Genomic DNA, 27,614 nt, shown 5'->3' on the forward strand with positions numbered 1-27,614 from the left:
TCTTTATTTAAAGATGTGTTTATTATATATAATTACACTGTAGCTGTTAAGACACACCAGAAGAGGGCATCAGATCTCATTACAGATGGTTGTGAGCCACCATGTGGTTGCTGGGAATTGAACTCAGGTCCTCTGGAAGAGCAGTCAGTGCTCTTAACCACTGAGCCATCTTTCCAGCCTGAAAATTATATAATTCAAACCTTAGTGTTCATTAAGTTTTATAGGAGACTACAATATTTTCATTAATTACATTTGTTTATGTTTTTGTATGTACATGGTCAGGTGAGGTGCTGTGGTAGATTATGTAGGAAATTGGAGTATAAATTTTGTTCTCTTTCTTTTTATGTTTTATTGAGACAGTTTGTTTGTGTAGTCCTGACTGTCCTGGAAATTGCTCTGTAGACCATGTTGGCATTAAAATCAGATCTCTTACCTCTGCCTCCTGAGTGCTGAGATTAAAGTTGTTAACCACCAACCACTCAGTCTAGTGGACAGATTTTGAGTATTCAGTGACAAGTGCCTTCACCTGCTTTACCTGCCTCAGATTTGAGTACTTGTGAAAGTGTGGTGGCCTAGGATATCTAAAATTTGCTGTCTGCCTTGTTATATAGAACATACTTACAAAAAAAAAAAAAACAAACCTCTTGCTATAGATTGTTGATTGCTCTTGATATATAACTGAATTCATCAAACTAGACTTGAATATACTGTCCACAAGGATAGTATACTGTCTCATTCAACTTCTTGAACTTTGAGTTCAGTATAGTTAATTAGAATGAAGTTAAGCCCTTATATAATGTAAGTAAAAGAATTGCGCATAAATGGATACACACGTGCCCAAGACTTGGTATTATTAACTTTCAGAATTATGAGTTTCATGTTAATTGAGATTATAAACTTGTACTGAAGTGGTTTACAGTACAGAACTATTCTGGTTAGGGTCGTTTAATAAATTGACCATAGTAATAATTGATCAAGGTTGTTAGAATGACTCTTTGGGACATTTTTTCTTCAATGACAGAATTGTTAAATACATTTTGTTAATGTAAATTAGATAAATTATGAGCAGTAAGAATGGAATACATTAAAATTGAGCTTTAATCTTCTATTTCTTCTAATAGAACTTCAAAAATCAGATTGCCTGGAGTATGGTGGAAGATATTACTATTTAGGAGACAAGTGTCAGGTTAGTGCCTTCTTCAAAGATGGTTTGTTTCTATGAGATTGTACCTTAAATCAATAAAGTGAGGTGATCATCCTGGGCTTAGTAATCCCTCTCTGTCATCACAGCACTTAGGAAGCCTAGGAAGAAGAATCATACATTTAAGTCTAGGTGTTTATAACTATACTAAGACCTCGTCTGAATAAACAATGTCTGAGGCTATAGCTCAGTGGTAGAATACTTAGCCCCCATGTCTAAAGCTCTGGATTAGGTCCTTAATACAGCAACAAATACTTTATAAAATGCTAAGAGAAAGATTTCATTGTTTGTATTGTGTTAAATTTTAATTACAGACTTTATATTTAAATTTAAGCTGATAAATGTCCCATAGACTAGCCGTGATCTCAGTTATTTTAAAATAGTAGACATTGAATCATGTTTGGAGAAATGGTTGTTTGAGTAAGCACAGATTTTCAGTGGACAAGACAGATGAATTAATATACGACTCCTTTTTCTTGTCTTTCAGGTTTGCATGGAACCAGGTGGAAAATATTATAATGCTCACATTCAGGAAATTGATAATGAGAATACCTCGGTCTTAGTTTTCATTGAGGAATTTGCAGAAAGGTAAGAGTGTATAGCCATTAAAATTGCCAGGTGCTTACTCATATTAAATTGAGAATTTCTAGGATGCTAGTTGAGAGAACCAGAATTGTTATCTGCTGAGCTAATTATTTTGATTAATAAAAGTAAATGTTAAAAAATGAAATATCATAATAGGTGTATCCCCCAGCCCTTGCTTATTACTTTTTAAAAGTATTTATTTTTGAGATGACAATATAATTCTATCATTTCCTCCTTCCTTTTCCTTGCTCTAAATCCTAACATATACTACCTCTCCTTAATCAAACTCATGGACTTTTCTTCATTAATTATTGTTACATGCAAATGTGTGTATATATTTCCTAAATATAACTTAGTTGGTATATTATTATATGTTCTTTTTATTTTGAGACAATTTTAACTACTTAGTTATGCAGGTGGCCTTGAGCTTGTAGTCAGCATCAGGCTAAAGAATTTGTTCTGAAACATGCTTTCATGATCACAGAGAAGGAAAAAAATGAGACCATGAGGCAGTGTTTGATACCTGTAAAGATATTTTTCTTTTTATTGGTCAGAGTAACTAATTTATATACCCAAGGCTCACCTGAGTCAGGTTAGGAAATGTCCTCTTTCATGGAAAGGAAGCTGTATAGTCTATCTTGTGGTAGATGATCCTATTTCTTCTGGGTGTGATAGACACTAAAACATCTGTGAAGTTATATAAACTACATTTAGATTGTCTAAGCTAAAGGAGAAAAAAACAAATGTATAGGAAAGCTACTGTAAACAGACTTAACAAAAATGCACTTGATCCATGGGTGGTGGCACATGCTTTAAATCTAAATCTCAGGAGTCTGCAGAGGGAAATCCCTTTTGAGTTTGAGGTCAGCCTGGTCTCTGTAGGGAATTCTAGACCAGCCAAGATTACATAGTGAAACCTCGTCTCCAAGAAAATACAGAAAAAAGTAATGTGCTTAAAAGTAAAGCAAGAAGGCTACATTAGTGTATTGAATGAGAGTTAAGTGTGTATTATAATGGGTTCATGATACCTTTCACTTCAAGGCATTTAATTCCGATGGCCAATGTAAAACCAGTCAACCAAGTGGCACTTCTTCCTACCTGGAATACTATACCAGTTCGCAGCGGAAGAGGTTACCAGACTATAAATGGAGCCTATTTCCCTGAAATAGGTTTGTATCCTAAATGTTTTTCTTATGGTTTTTGTTTTCTGTTGCAGTTTATTTTACTTAGAAATAATTGTACTGTTTAGCTGGGTAATGGTGATCCAGGTCTTAACCCTACTACTCAGGAGGCAGAGGCAGGTGGCTCTGGGTGAATTCAAGGCCAACCTGGTCTGCCCAGTGAATTCTGCGGTAGTCGGGGCTACCCAGAGAGATCCTGTCTCAAAAAACCAAAAAGAAAAGTGTTCTTTTTAAAGGTATACCATATGTCCTGTTATGTAGGGTTGTATTTCTTCCACACTACTGTGTTTTCATAGCTAATGGATTGGTGGAGAGGAAAGGGTTATCCTGTATATTCTAGAGTGGTCCTTAGCATCTCTGCCCTAGAATCTAATAGCCTCTTGCCTAGTTGTAGTAATAAAATTGTTTTTGGACATAGGTAGATAGGTATAGGCGGGGGTTGCCTTCATATAAACTTAAGTTGATATAGATTTTAAATACTTTCAAAGAAGTAGGAAGACATCTGAAAAGCAACCATAATTTTTTTAGAGAAAAATATTGTAGGTAATTAAATGACTCAATATTTTTGATGACCAGATCTACAAGTACTATAGAGAGGGTTGAAATATTGGGTATTGAGATACTCATCAACATAGAATGAACTGTTGTTTCCTTTTGCCCTTCCAATGGAAAGATCAAGTATATCCTTGAAAACTAAATAAATTTCTACCTTACATTACACACTTTGATCTGACATTTTGAAGGTATGATGAGGGCAAAGGTGCATGGTCTTTTACTTTGGTTAGAAAGCTTATTTACTATGTCTCTTCTGAAAGTTATGACAGACATGAATGTGAAGCAACGAAAGAAGATGTTCAAGAAATTTCGAGGGAAAGAGATTTATATGACCATGGCATATAGCAGGGGGGACCCCATTGTCCCACCCAGGATTCAGCGTAGTATGCATTATGGGCATGACCCTCTACTGTACTACTCACAGACAGCTGGACAAATTATGTCTAGTGAACATTTTTACCCTCAACATTCATCTCAAAGACAAGGTCGGGGATATGGGGTGCCCAGGTAAGAATTAACTGCTTTTCATCATAATGTGATATCTTTTCTTGGGAATTTTAGAAACTACTCCTGAACCAAGTTACAGTAGAATTGCAAATTAGAGCTTTTAGAGGAGAGAACATAGTGCTGATGCACTCTTACCCTTACCATCCATTTGCATATTTGTATTTTCATTGTCTAGAGAAATGGAAAGCATTGAAGAGATGCTACTCAAAGATAGAATGCCATCTGAAATGGATGTTATATAAATTACGTCTTTGTATCCATTAATACTGTATAGGCCCAATAAATTCTTGTTGAATGTTTTCAGAAAACTTTGTTAATTGTACTTGAGACTGGCAATAATTAAGTAATTGTTTTTATGTTTATTCTCAGGGATTCATCTCACTTAGTAAAAAGGCAAAACATGCCAAATCCTAAAGTTGGGATTTACCCTGGCCCGGGCAAAAAATGCTGCCAGAGCTATGATAATGTCTCTTATAGGTCTCGGTAAGTAGTTAAAGTGTTGTAAGTTAAGGGAAAACATCTGTGTGTAGTTTTATTGCTAAGCAAGGATAATGTGCACCAACTTTCTAAAACCTCAGTTTGTGGCTGGAGAGGTAGCTTAGAGGTTAAATGTATTGGCTGTCCTTCTGGAGAAGCTGGGTTTAATTCCCAGTACCCACTTGGTAGCTGACAAGCATCTGCAACTCTAGTTCCAGAGGATCTGATGCCTTCTTCAGGTCTCTGTACAGGCACCAGACACACATGGTGTGCGATACACATATAAGCAAAGCATACATACACATAAATTAAACCCAAAAACATCTGCTTTGAGATATTTATCTTTCACTGAGAAATTAAAGCAAACTACTACCATGTTTTAACTTATTTTCCCATTTTGATTTTCAAATTAAGTTCTTTTAGGCGTAGCCATCGTCAGATGCATTGTATGAATAAGGGATGCCAATATGGTTTTGCTCCAGAGAATGGAGTGGAAGAAACTGTTACATTTTATGCACTTGAAGAAGGGAATGAGACTGCTTATTCATCTTTACCTGTAAGTAGGTGAAAGCTTCACTTCTCTGTATGGAGAAATGTGTTATGTATGATTTCCACCCCTACCTAACCAACTCCAAAGATCAAAACTAGGGCCCCACACATATAAGGTTTTCTGCCCCCGTAATACATCCGCAGCCCTAATTTTTAACATTTTTGTATGAAGAATTTAGTAAGAACTCCTCGGATACTATGAAGCAGCCACCTTAGAGCTTTAAAGTTTAGAAAAATTCATGTTTTAAAGTTGCTTCAGCTATTTCGGGTTCTAAAGTATTAAAACAGCCACATGTTTCTCTTACAATAGTATATCAGAATTTAGTTTCTATTAACTTACATTTAGAACATCCTTCTAGCCTTTTTTTGGCTAATACAGGAGGAATTCTGTGTATGTATGTCTGTCTTTGTACAGAACAATGCTGGTCCCACTGCAATGGTCCCTGCTACTTCAGGATACTGTGCTGCAAGGCAGGACTATACTTCATGTAAACAGACTTCGAATTCAGAAGACAGTAATGACCACTGTGATAATGGTGAGTTAGTGCTTAGGAATTTTTGAAAAGATGATTGTTGTGGTATTTGTATATCAGAACTTGGAAATATTTTTGGTATTTACACCTTTTCTACTAACTTGAAAGAAGTGTAAGATTGAGGATAGTAAGATGCTTCAGTGGGTATAAGTGTCGCTATGTAAATCTTGAGGACCTAAGTTCAAATTCCAGAACCCACAGAACCCAAAGCGCTTTTTTTTTACTTGATTTAAAAACATTTTAGCATTTATTGAATGTCATGTCAACCATTCCAATAAGTAATTATAATTGATTGGCAATCGTTACTGTGTTATGGGAAACATGTCATCTCTGTATTATATGTGAGGAAACAGATTCAAAAGCTGATAATATAATATGGTAAAGGCTGTACTCTTCTTGCTAATGGCATAGATACATTTTTTAAAACTTAATTGAGATACAGTATACATACCAAAAGTTTACTTACTCAAAAAAGTGTACAATTTAGTGTGGGTTGGTTTTTTTTTTTTTTTTTTGGCGCATTCACACAGTGAGTTTTACATTTTTTCTCATCTCCCCCAAAGACATCCATTCTTAAATACTGAAATAAAATTTGTCTGTAGAGCTGTTTGTGTAGACTTAATAGTAACTTTGCTGTGTACCATGGCATTTGCTTGTTTTTACATCTACCAGTCAATAATACTATTGAAACAATCCCGAAGAATTGTGTACATTACGGAAGTATGAGGTATTTCGAGTGAGTTTATTTAAAGAGATAGTTAAAACATTATCTCTAGTACATACATTGAAGAAAATATTCTTGACACCTAAGGGAAATTTGGGCAGAAACTTCTACTTTTGACAGCTTACCTTGTCTTGTGTTGACTAATAGGGAAGCTCAAATCACTTTCAACCAGATATGTATTTTAGTTGTGAGTATTTGCCCATAAAACTCAAGAAAAAGCAATTCCTGACAGTTCTGCTGTGTCATGTTAAAAAGATCTCTGTCCATGTTTCTCTGTTCTAGGAGGATATCATGGAGATTATCTTTATTCTTCAGGTCAGTGAGATTAGATTTAATTTGATAATCTTCATTATTTATGGAATTTCAAACTAAAAAGAATGCTCTTTTTTTTTTTTTGCTTTGGCTATATCCTCTAGAACAAGGCTATGAAACTTCCAGTGTGTATACCACAACTGTATCTACAGCTAACCTGGTAGGTATTTAATAATAACAAATATGAATAGCTCATATACTTTATAGTAAGGGCACAGTGGAGCCCTGTAGGAGAGCTTGCTTAGGGACTTTGATGTGGCCTTCATTCAGAATTGCAAGGCAGAAACTAAAAAGTAGTAAATGGTGTTCTGGCACTGGAAAGGACACTGACCATTTTCTTTTTCCTTTCACTTGCCAAAAGCAGATCCTACTGAAGAGCCTAACTTCTTCTCTTGATCTAGAAAGCAGAAAGTTGGAAATTCTTGGATAGTAGTAAGAAATAAAACCATCAATGTTAGTTTCCTTATTTAAAAGTAGGACTTAAAGAATTCTTAGAAAGTGAGTGACTTTTGCATCCTACATTGTTTTCATTTTTGTTTGTTTATTTTAGTCTCACCACATAGCTCTGGTTGTCGTGAAACTCACTGTAAACCAGGCTATCTATCCTTGAACTCAGACCTGCTTGCCTTTCTCTCTGAGTGCCAAGATTAAAAACAAGTGACATATCATGTGCATGTCCTACATCCTGAAGGAAATTTGAGACCCAAGAATTATTTTGTTATACTTGCACAGATTTTATTTATAGCTTATGTGTTTTTTAGTTAAGAGGTTTATTTATTAAGATTTTATATACCAGCCATGTTGATAATTCTTTTCTGTAGATAGACTACTTAGATTTGCTTTGTTTTATTCTTCCTACTTGATTGCAAGTACTCTTAGTATTTATATCAAGTGCTGATGTAGGATCCATACCTTGAGAAACTTTTCCCTGAAATATAATTTCATCCAAATATGAGATCTTTCTTATTTCAACTCTTTTTTTTAAAGATTTATTCATTTATTATATATAAGTACACTGTAGCTGTCTTCAGACACACCAGAAGAGAGCATCGGTTCTCTTTACAGATGGTTGTGAGCCACCATGTGGTTGCTGGGAATTGAACTCAGGACCTCTGGAAGAGTAGTCGGGTGCTCTTAACTGCTGAGCCATCTCTCCAGCCGTTATTTCAACTCTTATTTTGAAACAGACATCACAATGTTTACAGAGCTCTTAATAATTTTGTAGCCAAGTTAATACAATTGTAAGAAAATTAGAGTTTTAACTCCAGTTACGGTTGGTCACTCTGCAATGTTCATTGTGCCACTCACTATTGACCAACTTATCACATGGGCTGCTCATCATTGTAGAGGGAAGGCTTTGAATATGGGTTGGTGGTTACTTTTTTCCTCTGGTAGCCTATAATAGAACACCAGGCAGTAGAACTGAAGGCTTTAGTTAGGCACCAGCTCAACTTCTCCATGTTCAGTGATGTAGGTGTTGCCTTCAATAATGCCTAACCATTACTTTGTGGAGAGCAAACATTAGCCTTTGTGATAGGCTTACTTTGGGAATTTCCATGGGACCCCTTTGACTAGTCACTTAACTAGATGTGTACTCCATTCCTCACTGGAGGTTTCAGATGGTCCAGAAGGATAACTATTTGGGGCTCTCTCTCATCTGTTATTTGGTGACTACATTTGGATTTCTTTCATATATGTACGTATTTTAAGAAGCTTCTACTCTAGTCGGTTTCCATATAAGCCCTCACATGATAATTAGCATTAGTTGTTTATCCCTGTAATCTCTTTCTTCTTATTATCCTCCTCTTACTCCTCTCCCTTACCATTTAATCTTGTTCTTGTCTTTCCGTAATTGAATTTTAATTCCCATTCCTCGAAGAGTCTCCCCTCCTTCCAGTCCCTTATTCTATTTCTAACTTGTTGCTATAAGGACTATAGTGTACCTATCAAAGGCTGAAAGGCTAGCATGCAAATAGAAAAGTATACAACCATACTTTTTGGGTCTCAGATACCTCATTCAGGATAATTTTTTTCTAGCTCCATTTTTTTTTTTTTGGTTCTTTTTTTCGGAGCTGGGGACCGAACCCAGGGCCTTGCGCTTCCTAGGCAAGCGTTCTACCACTGAGCTAAATCCCCAACCCCTCTAGCTCCATTTTTAACCTGTAAATTTTCCCAACTTCACTGTTTTCTTTTTAAAGGATTTATTTATTCTATGTATGTGAGTGCACTGTAGCTGTCTTCAGACACACCAGAAGAGGACATCAGATCTCATTACAGATGGTTGTGAGCCACCATGTGGTTGCTGGGAATTGAACTCAGGACCTCTGGAAGAGCAGTCAGTGCTCTTAATCGCTGAGCCAGCTGGAGAGACCAGCTTGACTTCACTGTTTTTAAACAGCTGGATAATAAATAGTTCATTTTGTAAATGTGCCACATTTTCATCATCCATTTATCTGTTGATGGATATCTAGTCTATTTGAAATAGCTGTCTATTATGGATAGGGCATCATTGAACATGAATGAGTAAATGTCTCTGACTAGGATTTAGAGTTCTTTGGTATATGTAGAGTTCTGTGAGTGAAGCTGGATCTTGAAGTAGATGGATTCCCACTTCCTGAGGAACCACTACACTGATTTCCATAGTGGCTGTATAAGTTTGTAGTCCCACCAGCTGTTGGTGAGTGTCTTCTTATGCCTTAAGCTTATCAGTTCATCTTGGCCATTCTAAATGGTGTAAGAGGAAATCTGAAAGTAGTTCTGATTTGCATTTCTATCCTGTTACTTTTCTTAAAGTGTTTACCCCCTGTAGATTTGTGGAGTTTTTAATCTTATTTATGTATAAAACATATTATCTGTAAATAAAGACATTTTGACTTCTTCCTTTCCTATTTCTAGCCTCTTGATTTATAGTTGTTTTACTCTTCTAGCTAAGATTTCAACAACCATATTAAATAGACATGGGAAATGGGCAGCCTTGTCTTGTTCTTGATTTTTAGTAGAATTGTGATGAGTTTCTCTCCGTTTAAGTTGATGTTGACTTAGGTAGAAATCAGGGCTCTCTATAAGACTTGTCATGGAGGGGTGTTGGATTTTGTTAAAGGCCTTTTTTTTGCATCTAATGAGATGATCATGTGGTTTTTTTCTTTGAGTGTTTATATGATGAATTACACTTATCTATTTATCTTATATGTTGAACCATTCTTGGATCTCTGGGATGAAACTTATTTCATTGAGGTCTATGATATCTTTTATGTGTTCTTGCATTCAGTTTGCAAGTATTTTATTGAGAATGTTTGTATTCAGGTTCATAAGGGAAATTGGCCTATATAATTTTTTCTTGAGTCTTTTTGTGGTTTCTGTATAAGGTTAATTGTGACCTTTTAAAAAGAATTTAGGCAGTGTTCCCTAAGTTTCTATTTTGCAGAGAAAATTTTGGAATATTAGCATTTTTTGAAGGTCTCATATAATTCTGTACTTAATTTGTCTCACCCTGGGTATTTTTGTTGTTTTTTGGAAGACTTAGTTAATTCTGTACTTAATTTGTCTCACCCTGGGTATTTTTGTTGTTTTTTGGAAGACTTAGTTACTGCTTCTATTTCACTAGGGGTTATGAGTTTGTTTAAATTGTTTATCTGACCTTGCTTTAACTTTAAAAGAGCGGTGCTCTCTCTCTCTCTCTCTCTCTCTCGCTCGCTCGCTCGCTCGCTCGCTCGCCCTCTTTCTCTCTGTCTCACACTCTCACTCTTTCTCACTCTATTTGGTGGTCTATATGATTTTATTGAAAATATTTTGTGTCTTTGACCTGGGTTTCATTTCTGTTCTCTATTATTAACCATAGATGTGGTCGTTTTATAATTTCCCAGACTTTCCAGATGTTTTGTACCTGGAGCTTTTGACTTAATATTTTCTTTGACTGAGGTATCCATTTCTTCTACCCCGTTTTCCATGCTTGAGATTTTCTTTTCTGTCTTGTTTGCTGTGCTCTGAGGTTTTCAATTTACTAATTTTTTTTCCAGTTTTATCTTAGTTTGAGGCTTTCTTGGCAATCCTATTTCTTTTATCTATTTTTGTTGAATTGCTTTCATTATTTGATTTTACTATGTGTTTTAGGGATTTTATTCATGTCCTCTTAAGGTTCTTGAACATAATAGCTATTACATTCATAATAATTAACATTTGTACTAGCTTCCATTTGTAATAGCTGTTTTGAAGTCCTTATCTTCTGCTTCAGCTATATTGCATCTCTTAGGTCTTACAGTAGGGTTCTGGTGGAGGCATATTGTCCTGACTGTTAGTTTTTGTGGTTTTCTGCTACTGTCTAGTCAACCGGGGTTGGTGATTCTAGGTGTTGATATAATAAGGTCTTATCTTTGTTGGGTAGCCATTCCATTTCTTAGTTTCTTTTGCCTTTTCTGGGTAGAAAAGTATGGTAGCTGTGGATTTTGTGCTGTTGAGTGCTTCTGTGGGTTGACAGGTGGCTGAGAAGAATAGAGGAGAAGGGTACACTAGGGATAAAGGCTCAGAAGGGCTTTAGGAAAGAGACAAAGGATCCTGTTCACATCAACAGATTAGATTCTTAGGAAGTTAGTTGGGTGTATGTTGGGACTAGGAAATCTTACCAATAGGTTGAGGTTAAGGCAAAGAATAATTTGAAGAGGCCGGGATAAAAGGGTTTGGATCTGAGTTGGAGTCTCCAGTGAATGGAGTTGAGGTAGGAGGAGGAACCCATAAGCAGCCTGACTGGAATGGGGAGATAGTAATGAAGAACAGGAGGGATAGTGGGAATTACCTACCTTAGTCCCTGTCAGATTTTAACCACTGGGGGTACCAGGGAAAAAGTGTTCCAAGGTATTGGGACTGACAGAAAAGAATGGGAATAGGTTGGTGATGGGTGAGAGAGTCCACAGGAAGGAGGAAAGCTGGGACCACATCAAGTCTTTATGTAGTCCTTAGGGTTGGGGATAGTGTGGAAGGGAAGCCACCTCTGAACAGGCTGCTACAGGGCTGGGGATGAGACTAGAGGACTTAAGATAGAGGTTAGGAAAGAGTGAAAATTCCTTTTGGTTTCTTCCTTCCCCTTTATTCAATTATATTTCTTTATCTGTTCAAGTCTCTTCAGGACAATGGACCATGTTCTGTGCCTCAAGACACAGTTACCTCATACAACTATCCCCAAAAGGTAATCTTCATAGTGCTATCAGTTATTTACAGTGAGCTAAATAGAAGAAAATGAATTGTTTTGCCTTCATCATAATTTCGAGCAGCTGCTTATATTTCACTAAGTATTACTATGCCTTCTGTTATCTGGCACAGTGATTAATACTTTTTTTCAAATCAATTAAGTACTGTTTCAGAGACTATTTTATGATCTCCTGTGAACTTGTCAGTCAACAGTGAATTACTTTCCAAGTCTCTTGTTTACTGAAACATAAATTGGGAGTTTACGTTTATAAAGGTAGCTGAAAAGGAAAAAAATATGTGACCAAGATTAAAATACACCTACTTGATCATCACATTTTTGAAAATGAGAAGTAACAGTTGAGGAAAGAGGAAAAGTATTGATACTTTGGGATGAGAACATTTTCAGGAGTAGTGATTATGGCTCTTTAATATGCAAAGAGGTCAAACAATGAAAAGATTAACCAGCGTCTAGTAGGATTTCATGATTTTGTAATTTCAGATAATTGGACTGGGTAAGAGTGATATTGCAAGTAGTCAGAAATGAAAGCTGCCACTGAAGATGGTGTTTAAAAATCTTATTTGTTCTGAATTTGTGTTATATTTACACCCATTTGTATATAACATATGCCCTGAGAAAGTACTGGGTTCTCTTGAAGAATTTTGCATCTTAATAAAAAAAAGCCTCATTTAGTTTGACCTAAATACAAAAATATCTCTTTGACTTAAATATTTTTGTGGGTAAATATAAGTGGAAATGAATATATATTACAAAGCCATGGAGGCTCAGAATTCTGTTCGAATTTTAGGAACACAGCAGCTAGACAAATAAAGAACAGGAATTGCAGGGAAACTTTCCTTTATGCACAACTTGATGGCTTTATGGTTTTGATATTAATCAATGTGTTATCTTAAAGAAACATAGCTCTCAATGTAGTCAGAGATCTGCAAAAGAAGTAAATTTATACATGGTTTGCTTGAAGATTGACTTCTCAATGTTTTGTCAATAGAGAAATTATAATTTCCTGAAGTTAAGTTGAGGGGAAGAAACAAATATGGTTTGAGAAACTAAACGTAAGAATTCCAATCTTTCTTCCACTTATAGGTGTTGGAAAATTCTGCAGCAATTGCAGTTTCTTGGGCCAGCCATGTTCCAGTTCCAGTTCCAGTCACAGTCATTTCTAACTGTGCAGGAGATAATCAAGCTATTAGTACCTCTGATGTTTCCTCACAGAATGCCATACAACCTGTCTTTGTACCTCCACTCCCACAAGACAGTCCAGGTGGGTTATTGGTGTTTATATTATTTGGAAATCTTTTTCTATTTATGAGTATGTTATTCTAGTTACTAGGTAGTATTGTAATTTAAAGAAATAGATATGTTAATTTTACTTAAAAGTGTTCTATCACTGAGGAATGAGAGTCAGCTTACTTAAATTCTGATTTTTTTCCTTTTGTTTTTGTAATAGGGCTCTGATAAGATTTTATACCTGCCCTTTGCTACTCAGTGGATAGTTAATAGAACTTGTACTAGTCCTACAACTTTTAGTTTTGTAACTTTTTTTACTGTGTATATGGGGCAGAGGCTGCAGGGAACTCTGGAGTTGATTCCACTTTTATGTGAATTTCAGGGTTCAAACTATGTCACTAGCTTTGTACAGCCATTTCTAGTACCTACTGAGCCTTCTTGCTCAGCCCATGAATTACCTTTTATTACTTAAGGATTGACATAGAAGTAGTTCTCATTTTATACAGTAAATCTCCCTACAAAACAAACAAATGTAAAAAAATACTTGAAGGACCTGTGAACCAAGATTTTCTAATCTGCTAGAGAGATTTTCAAGCATAACAGGTAGTGTGTTAGACTCAGTATTTTTCTTATGAACCATTCTTGAAGTATTATCTAGAGGTGTATAGTGAGACATGTATAATGATAATCTGTATGTGACAATTTGAATTAGTTGCCACTAAATAAAGCCAGATGATCATAAAGCCCCATGTGACTAGTAGCTACTGAATCAATAGCATGGAGAATATTTGTACCATCAAAAAGTTTTAATGGGCAACTAGAGAGATGATTTAATGGTTAATGGCACTCACTGCTCTTCTAGCGGACCTGGGTTTGATTCCTAGCACCCACATGATGACTCACAACCATTTGTAACTCCAAGGAGATCTGATGCTCTTCTGGCCTTTGAGGGTACTTGATATACATGTGGTGCACAGACACATGTAGGCGAACACCAATATGCATTAATTAGGTATTTTTTTTCAAATTTTGGCAGTAGTATACTAGAAAAATGTTTGAACTGTGGGTAGGAAAATTGAGGTGAAAACCATACTGAAATGATTAGTACTAGAGTGAATATTATTGTTAATCATGTGGAAGTGAAAGGGGCTGTGACAAGGCAGAACTGAAAGTGGCTCTTAGAGTGGCTGACAGTTTTACTTCTAGGGAGTATACCGTCTTAAATCATTAAGCCAGACAGTACATTTATTTTCTGTGTTAGTTTTATTTGTAGATAAAATGCATTGCACAGTGCTCAGAACAAGAACATGTAATAAATGATTATGAGGGGACTCTTTCATTAGAAATGTCATTTTGGGACCCTGGCTTGACTACTTTGCCACTAAATATGGCAAAGCATTGCTTGTTTGCTTTCAGCAGAGGTCTGAGCTTAAAGAATTGAAATCACAGCTAAGTAAAGGATATTCATACTTCAGATAGATTGAATCATTACAATACTTAACCCTGTGACTCTTAAGATTGCTCAGTGGCTAAGTAAAGGTGTTTTCTACCAAGCATGGTGGTCTGAGTTGGGAGAAGAGAACGAACTACTGATAGTTGTTCTCTGTCCCCTCTCAGAAAGACACAGACACACACACAGACACAGACACAGACACCCACACACACACCCACACACACCCACACACATATATACATACATTACCCATCTTGAATTTCAGGTTAGTTTCAGGTTAGCCATGGCTGTATACTAGAGGAAAAAAAAAGTGTTTATTGTAGTACGCATTTATAAGGAATGCCAATTAGAGGAGAATAGCACTCTAATTTCTTTAAATTTGATTCTCTTGGGTTTGTGACTATTTTGTTACCTCTAGGTCTAGTAGTTGGCTTTTACCTAGTGAGCATATTCATATTTGTTTCTGGCTAACTGATCTGATTTCATTTTCTTGGCACTGTCCATTAAACCTTGGGCCTTGTGCGTGCTACTCAAGCACTTAGTCCTAAGCCATCCCTAGCTGTCTTTCCACATTTAAGTCTACAGTAAAGTCTCACTATATTGCCTAGGCTGGTCCTGAGCTTACTCTGTAGCTCAGGCAGGCCTTGAATTTGAGATCCTTCTGCCTTGCCTAGCTAGGCAGCTAGTCTTGTTCTTCCACATCCAAAAACCTAGTATGATTTATTTTGAGTATTAGTTTAAAAGAGATATGGAAAATAACTTTTTTGGAAAAGCCATGCTTACAGAAACATTCAAGCATTAGTAGTTACTGTGATAATTAAATGACTTTGCTAAAACTATAAAAACACACATTTCTAATATATAAAACAACTCCAAAGGAGTTATGTAAGTTGTTAAAGTTTTTTATGTAGTTTAGCTTTAATAAATTTCACCTTCTCTTGTCCAGTTCTGTGCACTTTTCTCAAGTGTGCTCTTATGTAAGCAACATTAAATCAAGAGAGGATTGCTTCTTTATCCCTCCCATCCCCCAAAAAGAAAAGCTGTTTATGAATTTATTTTTGCTTTGGTGTCATCTGTAGATATATGTCCTATTACTATTAGCATGTAGTTGTACTATTAGTGTTGCTTGTGAATGAAGGCAAAGTATATTTGTTCTGGCTAAATTTCCAGAGTAACAAATTCAGCTTGTGGTTTGTAAGCTCAACTCTGTGTTAGAGCTCTGAATTTAATGCTATATTGAATAATGAGATGAAACTGTTTATGGCTTTTAGTGTTAAAATTATCATGTAGATAGCACAACTTTATAGTTTAGTACATCATTTTAAAAATTGACTAAAATTTTCTAGTTAAATTCCAAGGGTTGTGTTATTTAACATCTGTCAAAATATCACATTTTAAGTAATATATTACATGAATATAGCTATTTTTACTAGGTTGGAAACAGTTTATTATCCTAGGGGTTTAATATGCAAACAAATACATTTTAACTTTGTATTAAAACTGAAACTCCTAGATGTATAATTTTAAATAAAGTTAGTAATGAATATAGGACATTACAGGGATAAAATATTGTATTTAGCCCATTTTTTAGATTTTGTGTCTCCTTAAAACTGGAAATTCATGATTTAAAATTGCTTATGTTCTCCCGAAGGTGCCAGGAGAATGTGTAAGGTTGTTAAAATCTCTATTGTGTTCAATTTTGTTTCTTGACTTCTGTCTTAATGATTTGACCCAGAGTGATAGGTTGCTGGAAACATCTTTGAATTTGCACTGGGTAACCAACCTCCCTCCAAGTGTTTGTTTTTAAGTCAATCCATGAGAATTCAGTGTTCTGTGATTATACTGGGGATGAAAAAAAAAGCAGGTCAGCTACTACTTATAAGGGACAATAGCTGTGCATTGCTATTTCTTGTTTTATTTCTTTGTTAATTATTGCCATCCTATCCCTAATAATTTTCCTATTTTTATTGCTCTAGCCTATCTTCAGCCTTCAGCAGCAGCAGCACCACCAGTGGCAACACCGGTGGCAGCACCACTACCACTGCCACCTCCATTGCCTCCTCCTCCTGCCACTCCTCTTGAAGCAGGAGATGCTTCAGGGTTTCCTCTTCCACCACCGCCGCCGCCTTATTCCTATGATCCAAGTGGAAGTGATCTCCCCCAAGGTAGTTTATTTTGAGATTTGATCCGGGTTATTTAGACTTGAGATGGCTTCCACGTGGTTGATGGGTACAGAACCAAATGAGAGTAATTTGAGGATATAATTCAAGGTGACTAACAAAGGGAGCAACTGCAAGTATCTTCTGCATAGATGACTAGTAGATAGTTGGATCGAGTCATGACTCTTCCTCTGCTCCTCTTTTGTAGCTACATGTCTTTCCCGAAAGAAATTTACAAATGAGTAGCTTTGTTTTTTTCTCAAGTATTTTATTTTAAATTGGGATTTAATATTAAACATTTTCTTCTGTGTCGTTCCTGAAGTGTATGAAATTGTTAACCTTTTTAATACTTGGTTGGTATACCAACTGAATTTGGAGGAAATAGAGAAAGCTTCTATTCATCTGATCTGCTTTGGAGATAAACCTTGTATTCTTACTTTCTTAAACAATCAGCAGTGATTTTTTTCCATTGGAAGTTTTTTGTTGCCCGAGTTTAGCTGTATTACTCGAAGAGAATTGTAAGTCATTAGCAGCTTGCTTATTATAGTTTTCTTGCTTTTCCTGATTTTTTTCTGATCTGTGCTTTTTTTTTCCGAGTTCTTTCCAGCAGCTGAACTAGTCACCTAGATTTTCTCCAGGTCTGTTGTTTTGATCTTTTTCCATATAGTATGTCTTCTTAGTCTATTCTAAATCTACTTAGCATTACTTGGAAATTTTGGTGACTTACTAGGCATTTTCACTTAGCTTTTTAACTTTCAAACTTAAAGGTCTCTAATGAAATTCCTCATCTTTTCCCTCTTGTCTTTCACCAGTCAATACAAACATTTATTCCTCTTCTTGGTTTCATATTTTGTAAGTATTATTGTTGTTTCTACCTAATTAACCTAATATCTAAATCCTGAGTCCTTTATTCTGTCAACCTTTTGTGCCCAAGTAGTAGTCATCCATCAAAGAATGCAGGTTTTCTATTTTCTAGCAGTTTACTGTGAAAAGACTCAGATAAACAGTGCTAATTTTTTTAAAAAAATTAATAATTGCCAGGAAGATTGTGTTGTTTAATATTCAACTACATTGTTTTATCACATATTTGCTCATTGTTCCTTTTATCCTTCTGACTAGAAATTAACCTACCTTGTTTTTGATGGCTTTAAAGGTAAATTGTATATATTAGAGCTCCCCAACCATAATGGATAATAATAAATATGAGTATATATACACAGTGGAATACTATTCACCTACATAAAAGACAAAATCCTGTCCTTTGTAAATGAATATAAAGAACATACATAGTTTTTGATAAAATAAGCCAGGTACAGAAAGACTCTGTCTCTCAACTTACTTGTGATATGTGAAAACATGCTTCTTATCTCATAGAAATTCAGACTAAGATTGTAATTGTTAAAGGTTGAGAAGAGTATAGAAGTAAGGGAAGATTGGTCATTAGGTACAGAATTATATATATATTATTATATATGAGAAGTATGTTTTGGTGTTATACTTGTACAATAGGATGTATATATCATATATTTCAAAATAACTAAGAAAAGATTTTGAATGTTCTCACCAAAAGGAAATGATGAATATAGTAGGGGATATGTTTATTTAAACATATTTCATTACTTTACAGTGATTTAATTATTGTACATTGTATTCATGTATTGAAAGATATAATTGATTACAACACATAAAATCAAAAGTTACCTATGTAAGTAACCCTTTTCCAATTAAATTATAAAGTATTATTATTATTCTTTCACACTTGTTTTTTCATTAAAGTTTTCTGCTTTTAAAAAAACATACTTTTCTGTATGTCCATATTTGTGTATGTACAGGCCAGAGAAACAACCTCAGTGTGGTTTCTCAGACATTGTTTTTTTCTTGAGATGGGATCTCATTGCCTATGAACTGGCAAGTAGGCTAGGCTCTCCAGTTTGCTAACCCAATTCCTACCCCAGCTTTTCCAGTGCTTAAGGGGAGAACTGTGCACCACCGTGCCCAGGACTTTTTACATGACTTCTGGGGCTTGGACTTATTTTTTCCTACCTACATAGCACATATTTTTGTTTATTTATGTCACCTCCTTGTCTTTCCCTTGGCCCATGCACATTTTCCCCTAGATACCATCACTGGTCTGTTTTTTTCCTTGTTTTTTGTTTTTTACAATACAGTACTTTTACCTGCTTAAGATTTTTATATAAATGTAGCCAATACAGTGTGTAACTTGTAGAATGCTCCTGAAACTGAGCATAAGTGTTCAATGATCTTTAAATTAGTGCTTTTTTTATATTACTATTTGAATATTCCAGTTTGTTCTGTTTTTTAAAAATTTATAAGCTATTTGAGATTTTCATAAAAATTTTTTGAACGTACTCACCCCCCTCAAGTTCTTCCCTTCCATCCTTTTCTACACAATTGTGACTTGTTTCCCTTTTCCCATAGAATCCAGTGTGTGCTGCCCAGATACTCTTGAGATTGGAGTCTGTTGTGGTGTGTGTTCAGCCATCACAGGTCACATCATTAAAGGAAATTCCTACTTCTAGACGCTATCAATGCTAATAGCTCCTAAGCTAGTGATGGGATTCCATATGTACCCGTTTTTTTTTTTCTATGTGGGATTTTGTCAGGCTAGAACAAGAGCTTTTTTATCATCATACCATGTAGTAGAATGGATTTCGTTATGACATTTTTTTCTGTGAATCATTGTACTTTGACCACATTACCATTATCATTCCTCATACTTGATGTACCCACTGGTTACTTTTTTCTAGTTAGTTCCCTTTTGCTTTTATGTGTTTTATATACATTTACATGTAGTTATGTATAGTTAAATCTAGATTCACATGAGACAAAATATGGTAATTTGTCATCCAAATACCATTGATGTTTCATTTTCCAGTTTTGTCCTTTTAGTATATCAAATACAGTTGCCATTAGGATGTTACTCTTGGCATACATGACTGACAGGCACTACCCCCTTAAAAGGTTCCAAGCCAGGCATGGTGGTGCATGCCTTTAATCCCAGCACTCAGGAGGTAGAGGCAGGTGGATCTCTTGAGTTGAGGCCAGCCTGGTCTACATGAGAGTGTTCCAGGACAAGCCAGGACTACATAGAGAAGCCCTGACTTGAAAAACCAAAAGGAAAAAAAATTTCAAAAAATGTAAAAGTAGAGTCATATGAAAGGAAATATTTGTCTGAGTCTGGCTTATTTCACATGATCTGTAGTGCTATCCAATAGTTGTCATAATTTTATTTTTTATGGCTGAATAAAAACCATTGTGTATATATGTGACTTTTCCCTTTTTTTATCTATTCATCTATCAATACATATTTAGGCTGGTTCCAGATCTTGGCCTTTGTGAGTAATAGCATGTCTTTAAGGCTCATCCTTTTCTTATAATAGGTACCAACACTTTACTCTGTTTATAGTTGAATAATTGCTCTATGTTTGTGCCACATTTATTACCTATCAATTCATGGAGATTTTGGTTGATTCTACCTTTTGACTGTTAGCGATACTGTCATAAACATTTGTTTTTGTTGTGATGTTTGTGTGTACCACAAATTTTACTTCCTGCTTTTCTCATATTCTTTAGCTTGAACATCTGGTTTTATATCCCTATATATTAACATAAAATGATTCCTACAACATGGCAAAAAATGTATTTCCGTGGGGAGGCTTTGACTTAAACCTTTTCCAGAAATTCATCTGTTAGTGAGTGGTACTTGGGATATAGTAATAATAAAAATAGGCGTGGACCCAGGTCAGTCTCAGTCAGTTAAAAACACTCGTGGCTGCAATTCAAATACTGAGAATGGGGCTGAGGAGTTTGCTCAGTGGTAGAATTCTCATTTAGTGTTTTCAGTGCCTTGTGGTTCATTCCAAACATTAAAATAATACATACAAAACAGGAGTGCTATGAACTTTTCCTCTTCTGTACATCTAATTTTGGTTAATTATGAACTATTTGAGTTGAGTTCTATGGTTGGAGAAGTTTGATCATCTTAGGCTTTAACTCATTTGCACTGCCTTGCTTACTTAGACTTCTGGTGGGAGTGTGTTAAGATAAATCACAACAAGATGACTTGTTACATATTCTGCCTGCTTTCTCAGTGAGCATCCCTTCCTCCGCTTTAGCAGAGCGGCGCTTTGTACAATGTAGTAGTGCTAGTCACTGAGGTATGGTTGTAGTGAAATTTCCATCTTGAAACAAGCAAGAAAATGTCTTTTCTAGCTTAGTAGTAACAGAATGGAATTCTAGTAACATCTGTCTAATAGTAAGAAATGATACTTGTATTGGGTGATTAAAAACCTTGTCTCAAAATAATCTTAGCTATGCCAAGTGAAAAAAGTCCTTTAAAACCCTTGAGAGTAGTGATAGTGTGTGAGGTGACTGTGTCTATATAGCTTTTAAGTGATAATTCAAATTGCTTATGTCAGTCTCATACATTTTTTTTGTTTTAGATACAAAAGTTTTGCAGTACTATTTCAATCTGGGATTGCAGGTAGGGATAATATAAAATTATTTTTGCTAAATTCTATTCAAATGATAATGTTTTAAGAAATCAAGACTCCTGAACTTTAAAAGCCAAGAATACTGTGAATGTCTACAAGGTCTTGTTACTCTCAAGAGGTCTCTGAAGATTATGTCGGTCTTATACATTAGCATGATTCACTTTGGTTATTATAAAATACTGTTAAATAAGAGAATGGGGACTGGGTTTTAAACAGCACAATATCATATATATTAGATTAGGCTTCATATTTAACATTATATACCAGCCCTTCAGTGTTATATACTCAGAATGAATTCTTTACTGTTTGCTTTTAATAGCTTATAGAGATTTCTATAATTTATGTGAAATTAATCAGACCTAGTTCAAAGATATTGAAATAACTTTTTAAAGCACCAACTTTGGATTCTTGCCAAATTCTTCCCTGAGTTTGAGACATGTAGGTATTAGCATACATCTTGATACCGTTGATAGGTGTTTTGCTTTGTGGAATTGGGATCATTTTCCCTCTTAAATACACTTCACTTGTAACTAATATAAACTATAACAGTATATAGCATATTTCCCGACAAAGAATGATGCAGATGAATATTTAGCAAATGATATTAAACTGTTGATCTCTTGGTTCAAGTAGTTGGTGTAGTACATTGCAATCATTTCCCTGAAACCTTGGACATGAGCAGAAAACTTTCTTTTCTATATAAGAGACATTTAAGAGGAGTGGGGTAGGTATCTATTCTTTGATATTATCTTTTTTTTTCTTTTTTTCAGAGCTGGGAACTGAACCCAGGGCCTTGCGCTTGCTAGGCAAGCGCTCTACTACTGAGCTAAATCCCCAACCCTGATATTATCTTCTTAAAAGTGTACTAAGAGTTTTTGGAAACTTTGATTTATAATCCACAAGACTATAACATCTACAAGAATATCTACTCTTTATGTCACAAGAATACTAGTACATAAATACTAGACAGCTTAATTAATAGTTTTTTACTTTGTTATATAAAAACTAATACTGTTCATTATTAGTATATATAGTAGTTCATTATAGTATATATAGTATAAAATATGGATCATATGAAATTTATAACCATTTAACTCAACATGAGTAGCGTTTTTTTTTTTTTTTTTTGGTTCTTTTTTTCGGAGCTGGGGACCGAACCCAGGGCCTTGCGCTTCCTAGGTAAGCGCTCTACCACTGAGCTAAATCCCCAGTCCCCGTTTTTGTCTTTTTTACAGATTTATGTATTTTATTTATGTAAGTGCTCTGTATGTACAACTGCATGCCAGAAAAGGACATTGGATCCTGTTATAGATGATTGGGAACCCATGTGTAGTTGCTGGACGTCTGGAAGAGTAGTCAGTGCTCTTAACTGCTGAGCTACGTCTCCAGACCACTTTTTGTCTTTAAATATTTCATAAAAAGCATGGCTTTTTTGCTTGTGTGGTATTCTTCAATGGATTCTTAACAATTTTCACAGCTCTATATGTTTGAATACATAGGTTTGTAGTAGTTTTTACTTTAAAAATAATGCTACAAGTGACATGTTTGAACACAAAACTTTTTATGTTTGATTTCCTTAATATGATTTTCTAAATGCATCCCTAGATATAAATATGAAGTATAAGTGGTGCAAGAGATCTTAAAGTTCTAGTTATAACACCTGAGAATTGACACCTGATTTCTTTAAGCGAGAAATTACCCTACTTTAAGAATAGATAAGAAACTTTTGCAAGTTTTTACTTGTTACCTTTTCTTGCTCCAGTGCTATCATCACAACTATTGGCATTCCATGGTCTATATGCCACATGTGCAGCAGCAGCAGCAGCAGCAGCAGCAGCAGCAGCAGCAGCAACAACAACAACAGCAGCAGCAACAGCAGCAGCAACAGCAGCAGCAACAGCAGCAGCAACAGCAGCAGCAGCAGCAGCAACAGCAGCAGCAGCAACAGCAGCAGCAGCAGCAACAACAACAACAGCTTCATGGAGAGGGTTATCCAGATTGTACTGAGCAACCCCTGGTAGACCAAAGCGTTCCTCCTGTGTACAGCGATGTGGCAAGAGCAGATGGTGCACACACAGATATATCAACAAATGGTGAGTATTTAAGGAGATTGCCAGCAAAAACCTCAGCTGGATTTTTTTTGTGCCTAATATAATTATAGTCTTCAGATATTTCAATAAGTTCATATGCATTTAGACTATCAGTTCTGAAAATGTAATATGTAGATGTTTTGTGATCCTTGGGGTTCTTTGAAAAGATCCTTGCAGGAGGCCAGTAGTATTCCAAACACTGCAAAGATTTTATTTGTTCTGTCTCTGCGCTACTGGGGATTATAGACAGGGCCTCATACATTTTATGCAAGTGTTCTGCCACCAAGTTACACTCCATTTCATTCTTTGACTTTCTCAGTTACTTTTTTATTGTGAAGAGACACCATGACCAAGGCAACTTAGAGAAGAAAGAGTTTATTGGGAGCTTGCTCACAGTTCTAGAGCGTTAGTGCTTGAACATCGTGGTAGGGAGCATGACAGTAAGGCAGACATGAATGGCATCTGATAACACAAGCATGAGGTGGGCTGAGTTGTGTTTGCTGAATGAGAGGGAGGGAATGTGCAAGTGAGGGGGAGGGAAGTGTACTAGCTCTAAAGAGCTTTAACTGGAAATGGCCTGGGCTTTTGAAATCTCAAAGCCCACCCCATCCCACCCCACTGACATCCCTCCTCCAACATGGGTACACCTCCTAATCCTTCCCAAATAGTTCTACCAACTATTCAAATATATAACCACATGGGGAGCATTCTTATTTAAACTACCACATTGACGTTATGTCATTTGCATTCAAGGTACTGCTGGCACCATATCTTGGCACTGGCCCCACAATGTGCTAGTAGAGCAGTATGCTCATTAGTGCTATACTCTGTATAGTATTGAGGATTTTTTGTTTGTTTTTTTCTTGCTAATCATATTTCCTTTTCTTCATGATAAATACAGGAGCTACTCATAAAAACACTTTATAAATGAAGTTTGATTTTTTTTAAGGGTTTGTTTATGTATTTTATGATATTAATGTCTACATATAGGCCTGTACACCAGAAGATGGCATTAGATCCCATTATAGAAAGTTGTAATAGAACTCATGGCCTCTAGAAGCGCAGAGCAGCCAATGCCCAGAACTGCTGAGCCATCTCTTCAGTCTCTTTTAAATGCAAAGCTGAGGATTTTTATGCTTATTTTGGTTTTTTGAGACAGTGTTTAACCGTGTAATAATAATGCTGGCTTTCCTGAAACTAACTTTGTAGACCAGGCTGGCCTTGAACTTACAGAGATCTGTGCCTGCCTCCCTCTCTGCCTTAAGTGCTGGGATTAAAAAGGTATATTCCATCATTTTAAAATAAGGTCTCAAACTCTCAAGATCCTCCTGTTTCCTCCTTTGGCAAGTCCTGCTGTGTATGCCACAACAATAGGAAAGTTTCCATATTAACTTAAGGAAAATTATTGGTTTTATTGAGTTATTAGTAGACTGCTAACACAACATATTTTTTAACTTGAAAGAATGATAGACAAATACTGTTGGCCTGACCAACATTTTTTCACATGAGAATGTGGGCCTGTCATGAGGAGAAGAAAGCAAGTTTTACAGTGAAAGAAAATTCTAGATTTGAAATAAAAATTGGAGCTTTTACAAATGTGAGCTTGTAATCAAGAGCTTTTAACAGCTTCCCCAGTGTTCTGAAACTTTCAATGAGTTCAAGAAATGTTTTTTATGTCATCTTTTAACTCACTGAAAGTATTGAATTTCGAGTTACCAACAGATGTTACTGACGTCTGATTTATTTGTATGTATAAACACATATTTTGATACTTTTTAATTTGGAAGTTAGACCCTCTTATGCTAAGCTCTTGTAAATAATATTCTTTATATCTAAAATGTTCATGCCAGAACACTACTTTAATGGTGGCACACTTCTTTAATCCCAGAACTCAGGAGACAGAGGCAGGCAGATTACTGAGTTCAAGGCCAGCCTGGTCTACAGAGCGAATTCCAGGATAACCAGGGCTATGTAGAGAGACTTTGAATCAAAAGAACAACAAAAACAACCCAGAATTAAAATATTCATACTTGGCAGTTACTTAGATTTTTCAAAATTTATTTTTGTGTGTATGGTCATTTTGCCTGAAGAGTTCAGAAGAGGGTGTTGGTGGATCCTCATGAACTGCGGTTACAGATGGTTATGCGCCACCACGTAGGTGTTGGGCATTGAATCCAGGCTCTCTGGAAGAGCAGCAAATGCATATAAATGTCTCTGTGAACTTTAAAAAATATTTTAATTAGATGTGTGTGTGTGTGTGTTTGTGTGTGTGTGTGTGTGTAAATGTGTTTGACTCTGCATGTACACACCATGGTTTCACATGTAGCACTCAGGACAACCCAAGGAAGGAGTCAGTTTTCTCTTTCTACTCTGTAGGTTACTGGAGTCAATGTCAGTTGGCCGCAAGTGCCCCTACCTGTTGAGTAGTCTTGCTGGCATGCCCTGGTGTCTTTTTGACAATTAATGATACATTTACTTTTTCATGCCAGAATATTCGTTCACATTTAGTGAAATTTTATAGGAGAGTTATATACTATATCTCTTCTTCCTTTCAGATACTTTTCCCATTGCTGATGCTGTACCTGTCCCTCAAGGAGCAGTCTACTATCCAGTAATGGCAGATCCCTATGGATCTCCTTTGTCAGGTTTTGATTCCTACATGCCTGTTGCATCAGATTATTCCAGTATTGCCATGTGGCATCCAGTTGGTGCAGCATATGGTGCTTCTACACAAATCCATGGTGCTATAAATCCCGGGCCAATTGGCTATATGATTCTACCTAACTCACCTCAGTATACACCTCAGAATTAAGATTTGGCAACATCAAATACTTTTGCTGCCATTTTTACTGTTATGGTTCATAAATGTCTTACATTAGTTCTTAAGTGGTTTAGTTGAAAAGAATGTTCACTCTATCTTTAAAATTATTTTACTTTTGAAGTAAAATATTTCTTTAAAACAAAGACATACTACTTTTTGTTATGAATAAGAAAATTGCAATGAATGTACCACTGGTCCCTATAATGGGCAAGTTCATTGGAGGCAGCTTCCTGTTAGCTAGCTTATTAAAATTGTATTAACTGATGGTGCCAATTGATAAAAGGAAGGAAAACATAGAAGCTATTTTCTTATATGATACATCTTAATCAATTATTTAAAGTTAGTGTGATTTCCATTTTTCAAAACATTTAAGAGACAAAGCATTCAGCCTGTGCTCCTGGGTATTTGTTTATATTAAATGAGACCTTTTCAGGTTTCTTTCAGAATTGTCAGAACTGAATTGCAATCTGATATTAAGCAGTTTTGAAGGCACATGGTGTTCTGCTTTCCATTTCTCACCATATGGTATTGTTTAATACTGGATTTACAGAACTGTCCTACTGCACAGTATTACAGTATCCTTTGCACAATTTGCAGTAAATAAAAACTAGCATTTAAAATTGCCAAAATGAGTGGAGTTTTCTTTTTGCAACAAAGAGAGTACCAGATGTTTGATTGTTTCAACATGTTTCCCCTGACATTGTGGTTACAAAAGAGTGAATTTATAGCTTGAATTGGTGATGAGTAGTTGTTAGGCCACTTGAAATGCTATTTGATTTCCTCCCCATTGCAGTTCGTACTGAGTATTTCTTGTTCTTTTCTCCTGAGAATATTCCTATTCAGGTTGTATTTTAGTGTTTTTTTTAATTTTTTAATTAAAAAAGTTAATTATTTTAGTTAGCTTGGTAAGTATTGAGTTTCTTCATGGCATTTTCAAACATAATTTATTTTTGTTGGTCCTTGTAATTTGCTTCTTCTCTTCTGTCCTCTGCTGTCTCTGACCTGGGTACTCTCCCACCTCAATAGTATGCTTCTTGCTTTCACAGCACATACGTTCTTTTGTCTTTCTTCCCTTTCTCAACCCTGCTATTTTTAATGCAGAGTCAAGGTTTATTGAAGGTCTTGTAAAACAGATTTTAAACATATGGGCTAAGAGAACAATAGACACACTTTGGAGCATGACTTTTTTTTTCTGTTATTTCTTTTAACTTTCTCATGAAACTTAGGCTATTTACTCTAGTTTTTGTAAATCTACATTTGTCATGTCTTAGCACTCGCTTGTACTGTCTTCTCTAAAGCATGCTTGTCTCTGCCTCTCTGTGAGACACATTTCATCATCTCTTTTACCCTTCTGCCTTTTGTGTATCCAAACAAGTTTTCTATCGACCCAGTCCTCTGGGGCTTAGTTTGTTCCAAGGACTTTGCTCATTAGACACATAGCAACAAAACATAACCTTTGGTTGCAACAAAACATGTATATAAATAACATTTCAAATGTCAGAATGGTTACTTTGTGCTACATAAAA

At 35.7% G+C, this 27,614-nt stretch overlaps 1 protein-coding gene across 4 annotated transcripts in view; it reads left to right on the forward strand.

Annotated features, from left to right (window-relative positions):
- Alg13 (ALG13, UDP-N-acetylglucosaminyltransferase subunit) overlaps window positions 1–27,614 on the forward strand; it is an 83,194-nt gene that overhangs the window by 30,899 nt on the left and 24,681 nt on the right. For 2 of the 4 annotated variants that reach the window (NM_001447404.1, XM_087598929.1), the window contains 15 exon segments: window positions 1,122–1,186; window positions 1,689–1,789; window positions 2,828–2,955; window positions 3,783–4,029; window positions 4,399–4,512; window positions 4,921–5,062; window positions 5,471–5,591; window positions 6,595–6,627; window positions 6,729–6,784; window positions 11,735–11,803; window positions 12,908–13,085; window positions 16,481–16,669; window positions 21,127–21,167; window positions 22,940–23,270; window positions 25,823–26,717. In NM_001447404.1, the coding sequence (NP_001434333.1) occupies window positions 1,122–1,186; window positions 1,689–1,789; window positions 2,828–2,955; window positions 3,783–4,029; window positions 4,399–4,512; window positions 4,921–5,062; window positions 5,471–5,591; window positions 6,595–6,627; window positions 6,729–6,784; window positions 11,735–11,803; window positions 12,908–13,085; window positions 16,481–16,669; window positions 21,127–21,167; window positions 22,940–23,270; window positions 25,823–26,079 (2,072 nt within the window). In that variant the 3' untranslated portion in view covers window positions 26,080–26,717. 4 annotated transcript variants of the gene reach the window in all.

Source organism: Rattus norvegicus, chromosome X (assembly GCF_021556685.1).
Source record: "Rattus norvegicus strain SHRSP/BbbUtx chromosome X, alternate assembly SHRSP_T2T, whole genome shotgun sequence".
Lineage (NCBI taxonomy): Eukaryota > Metazoa > Chordata > Mammalia > Rodentia > Muridae > Rattus > Rattus norvegicus.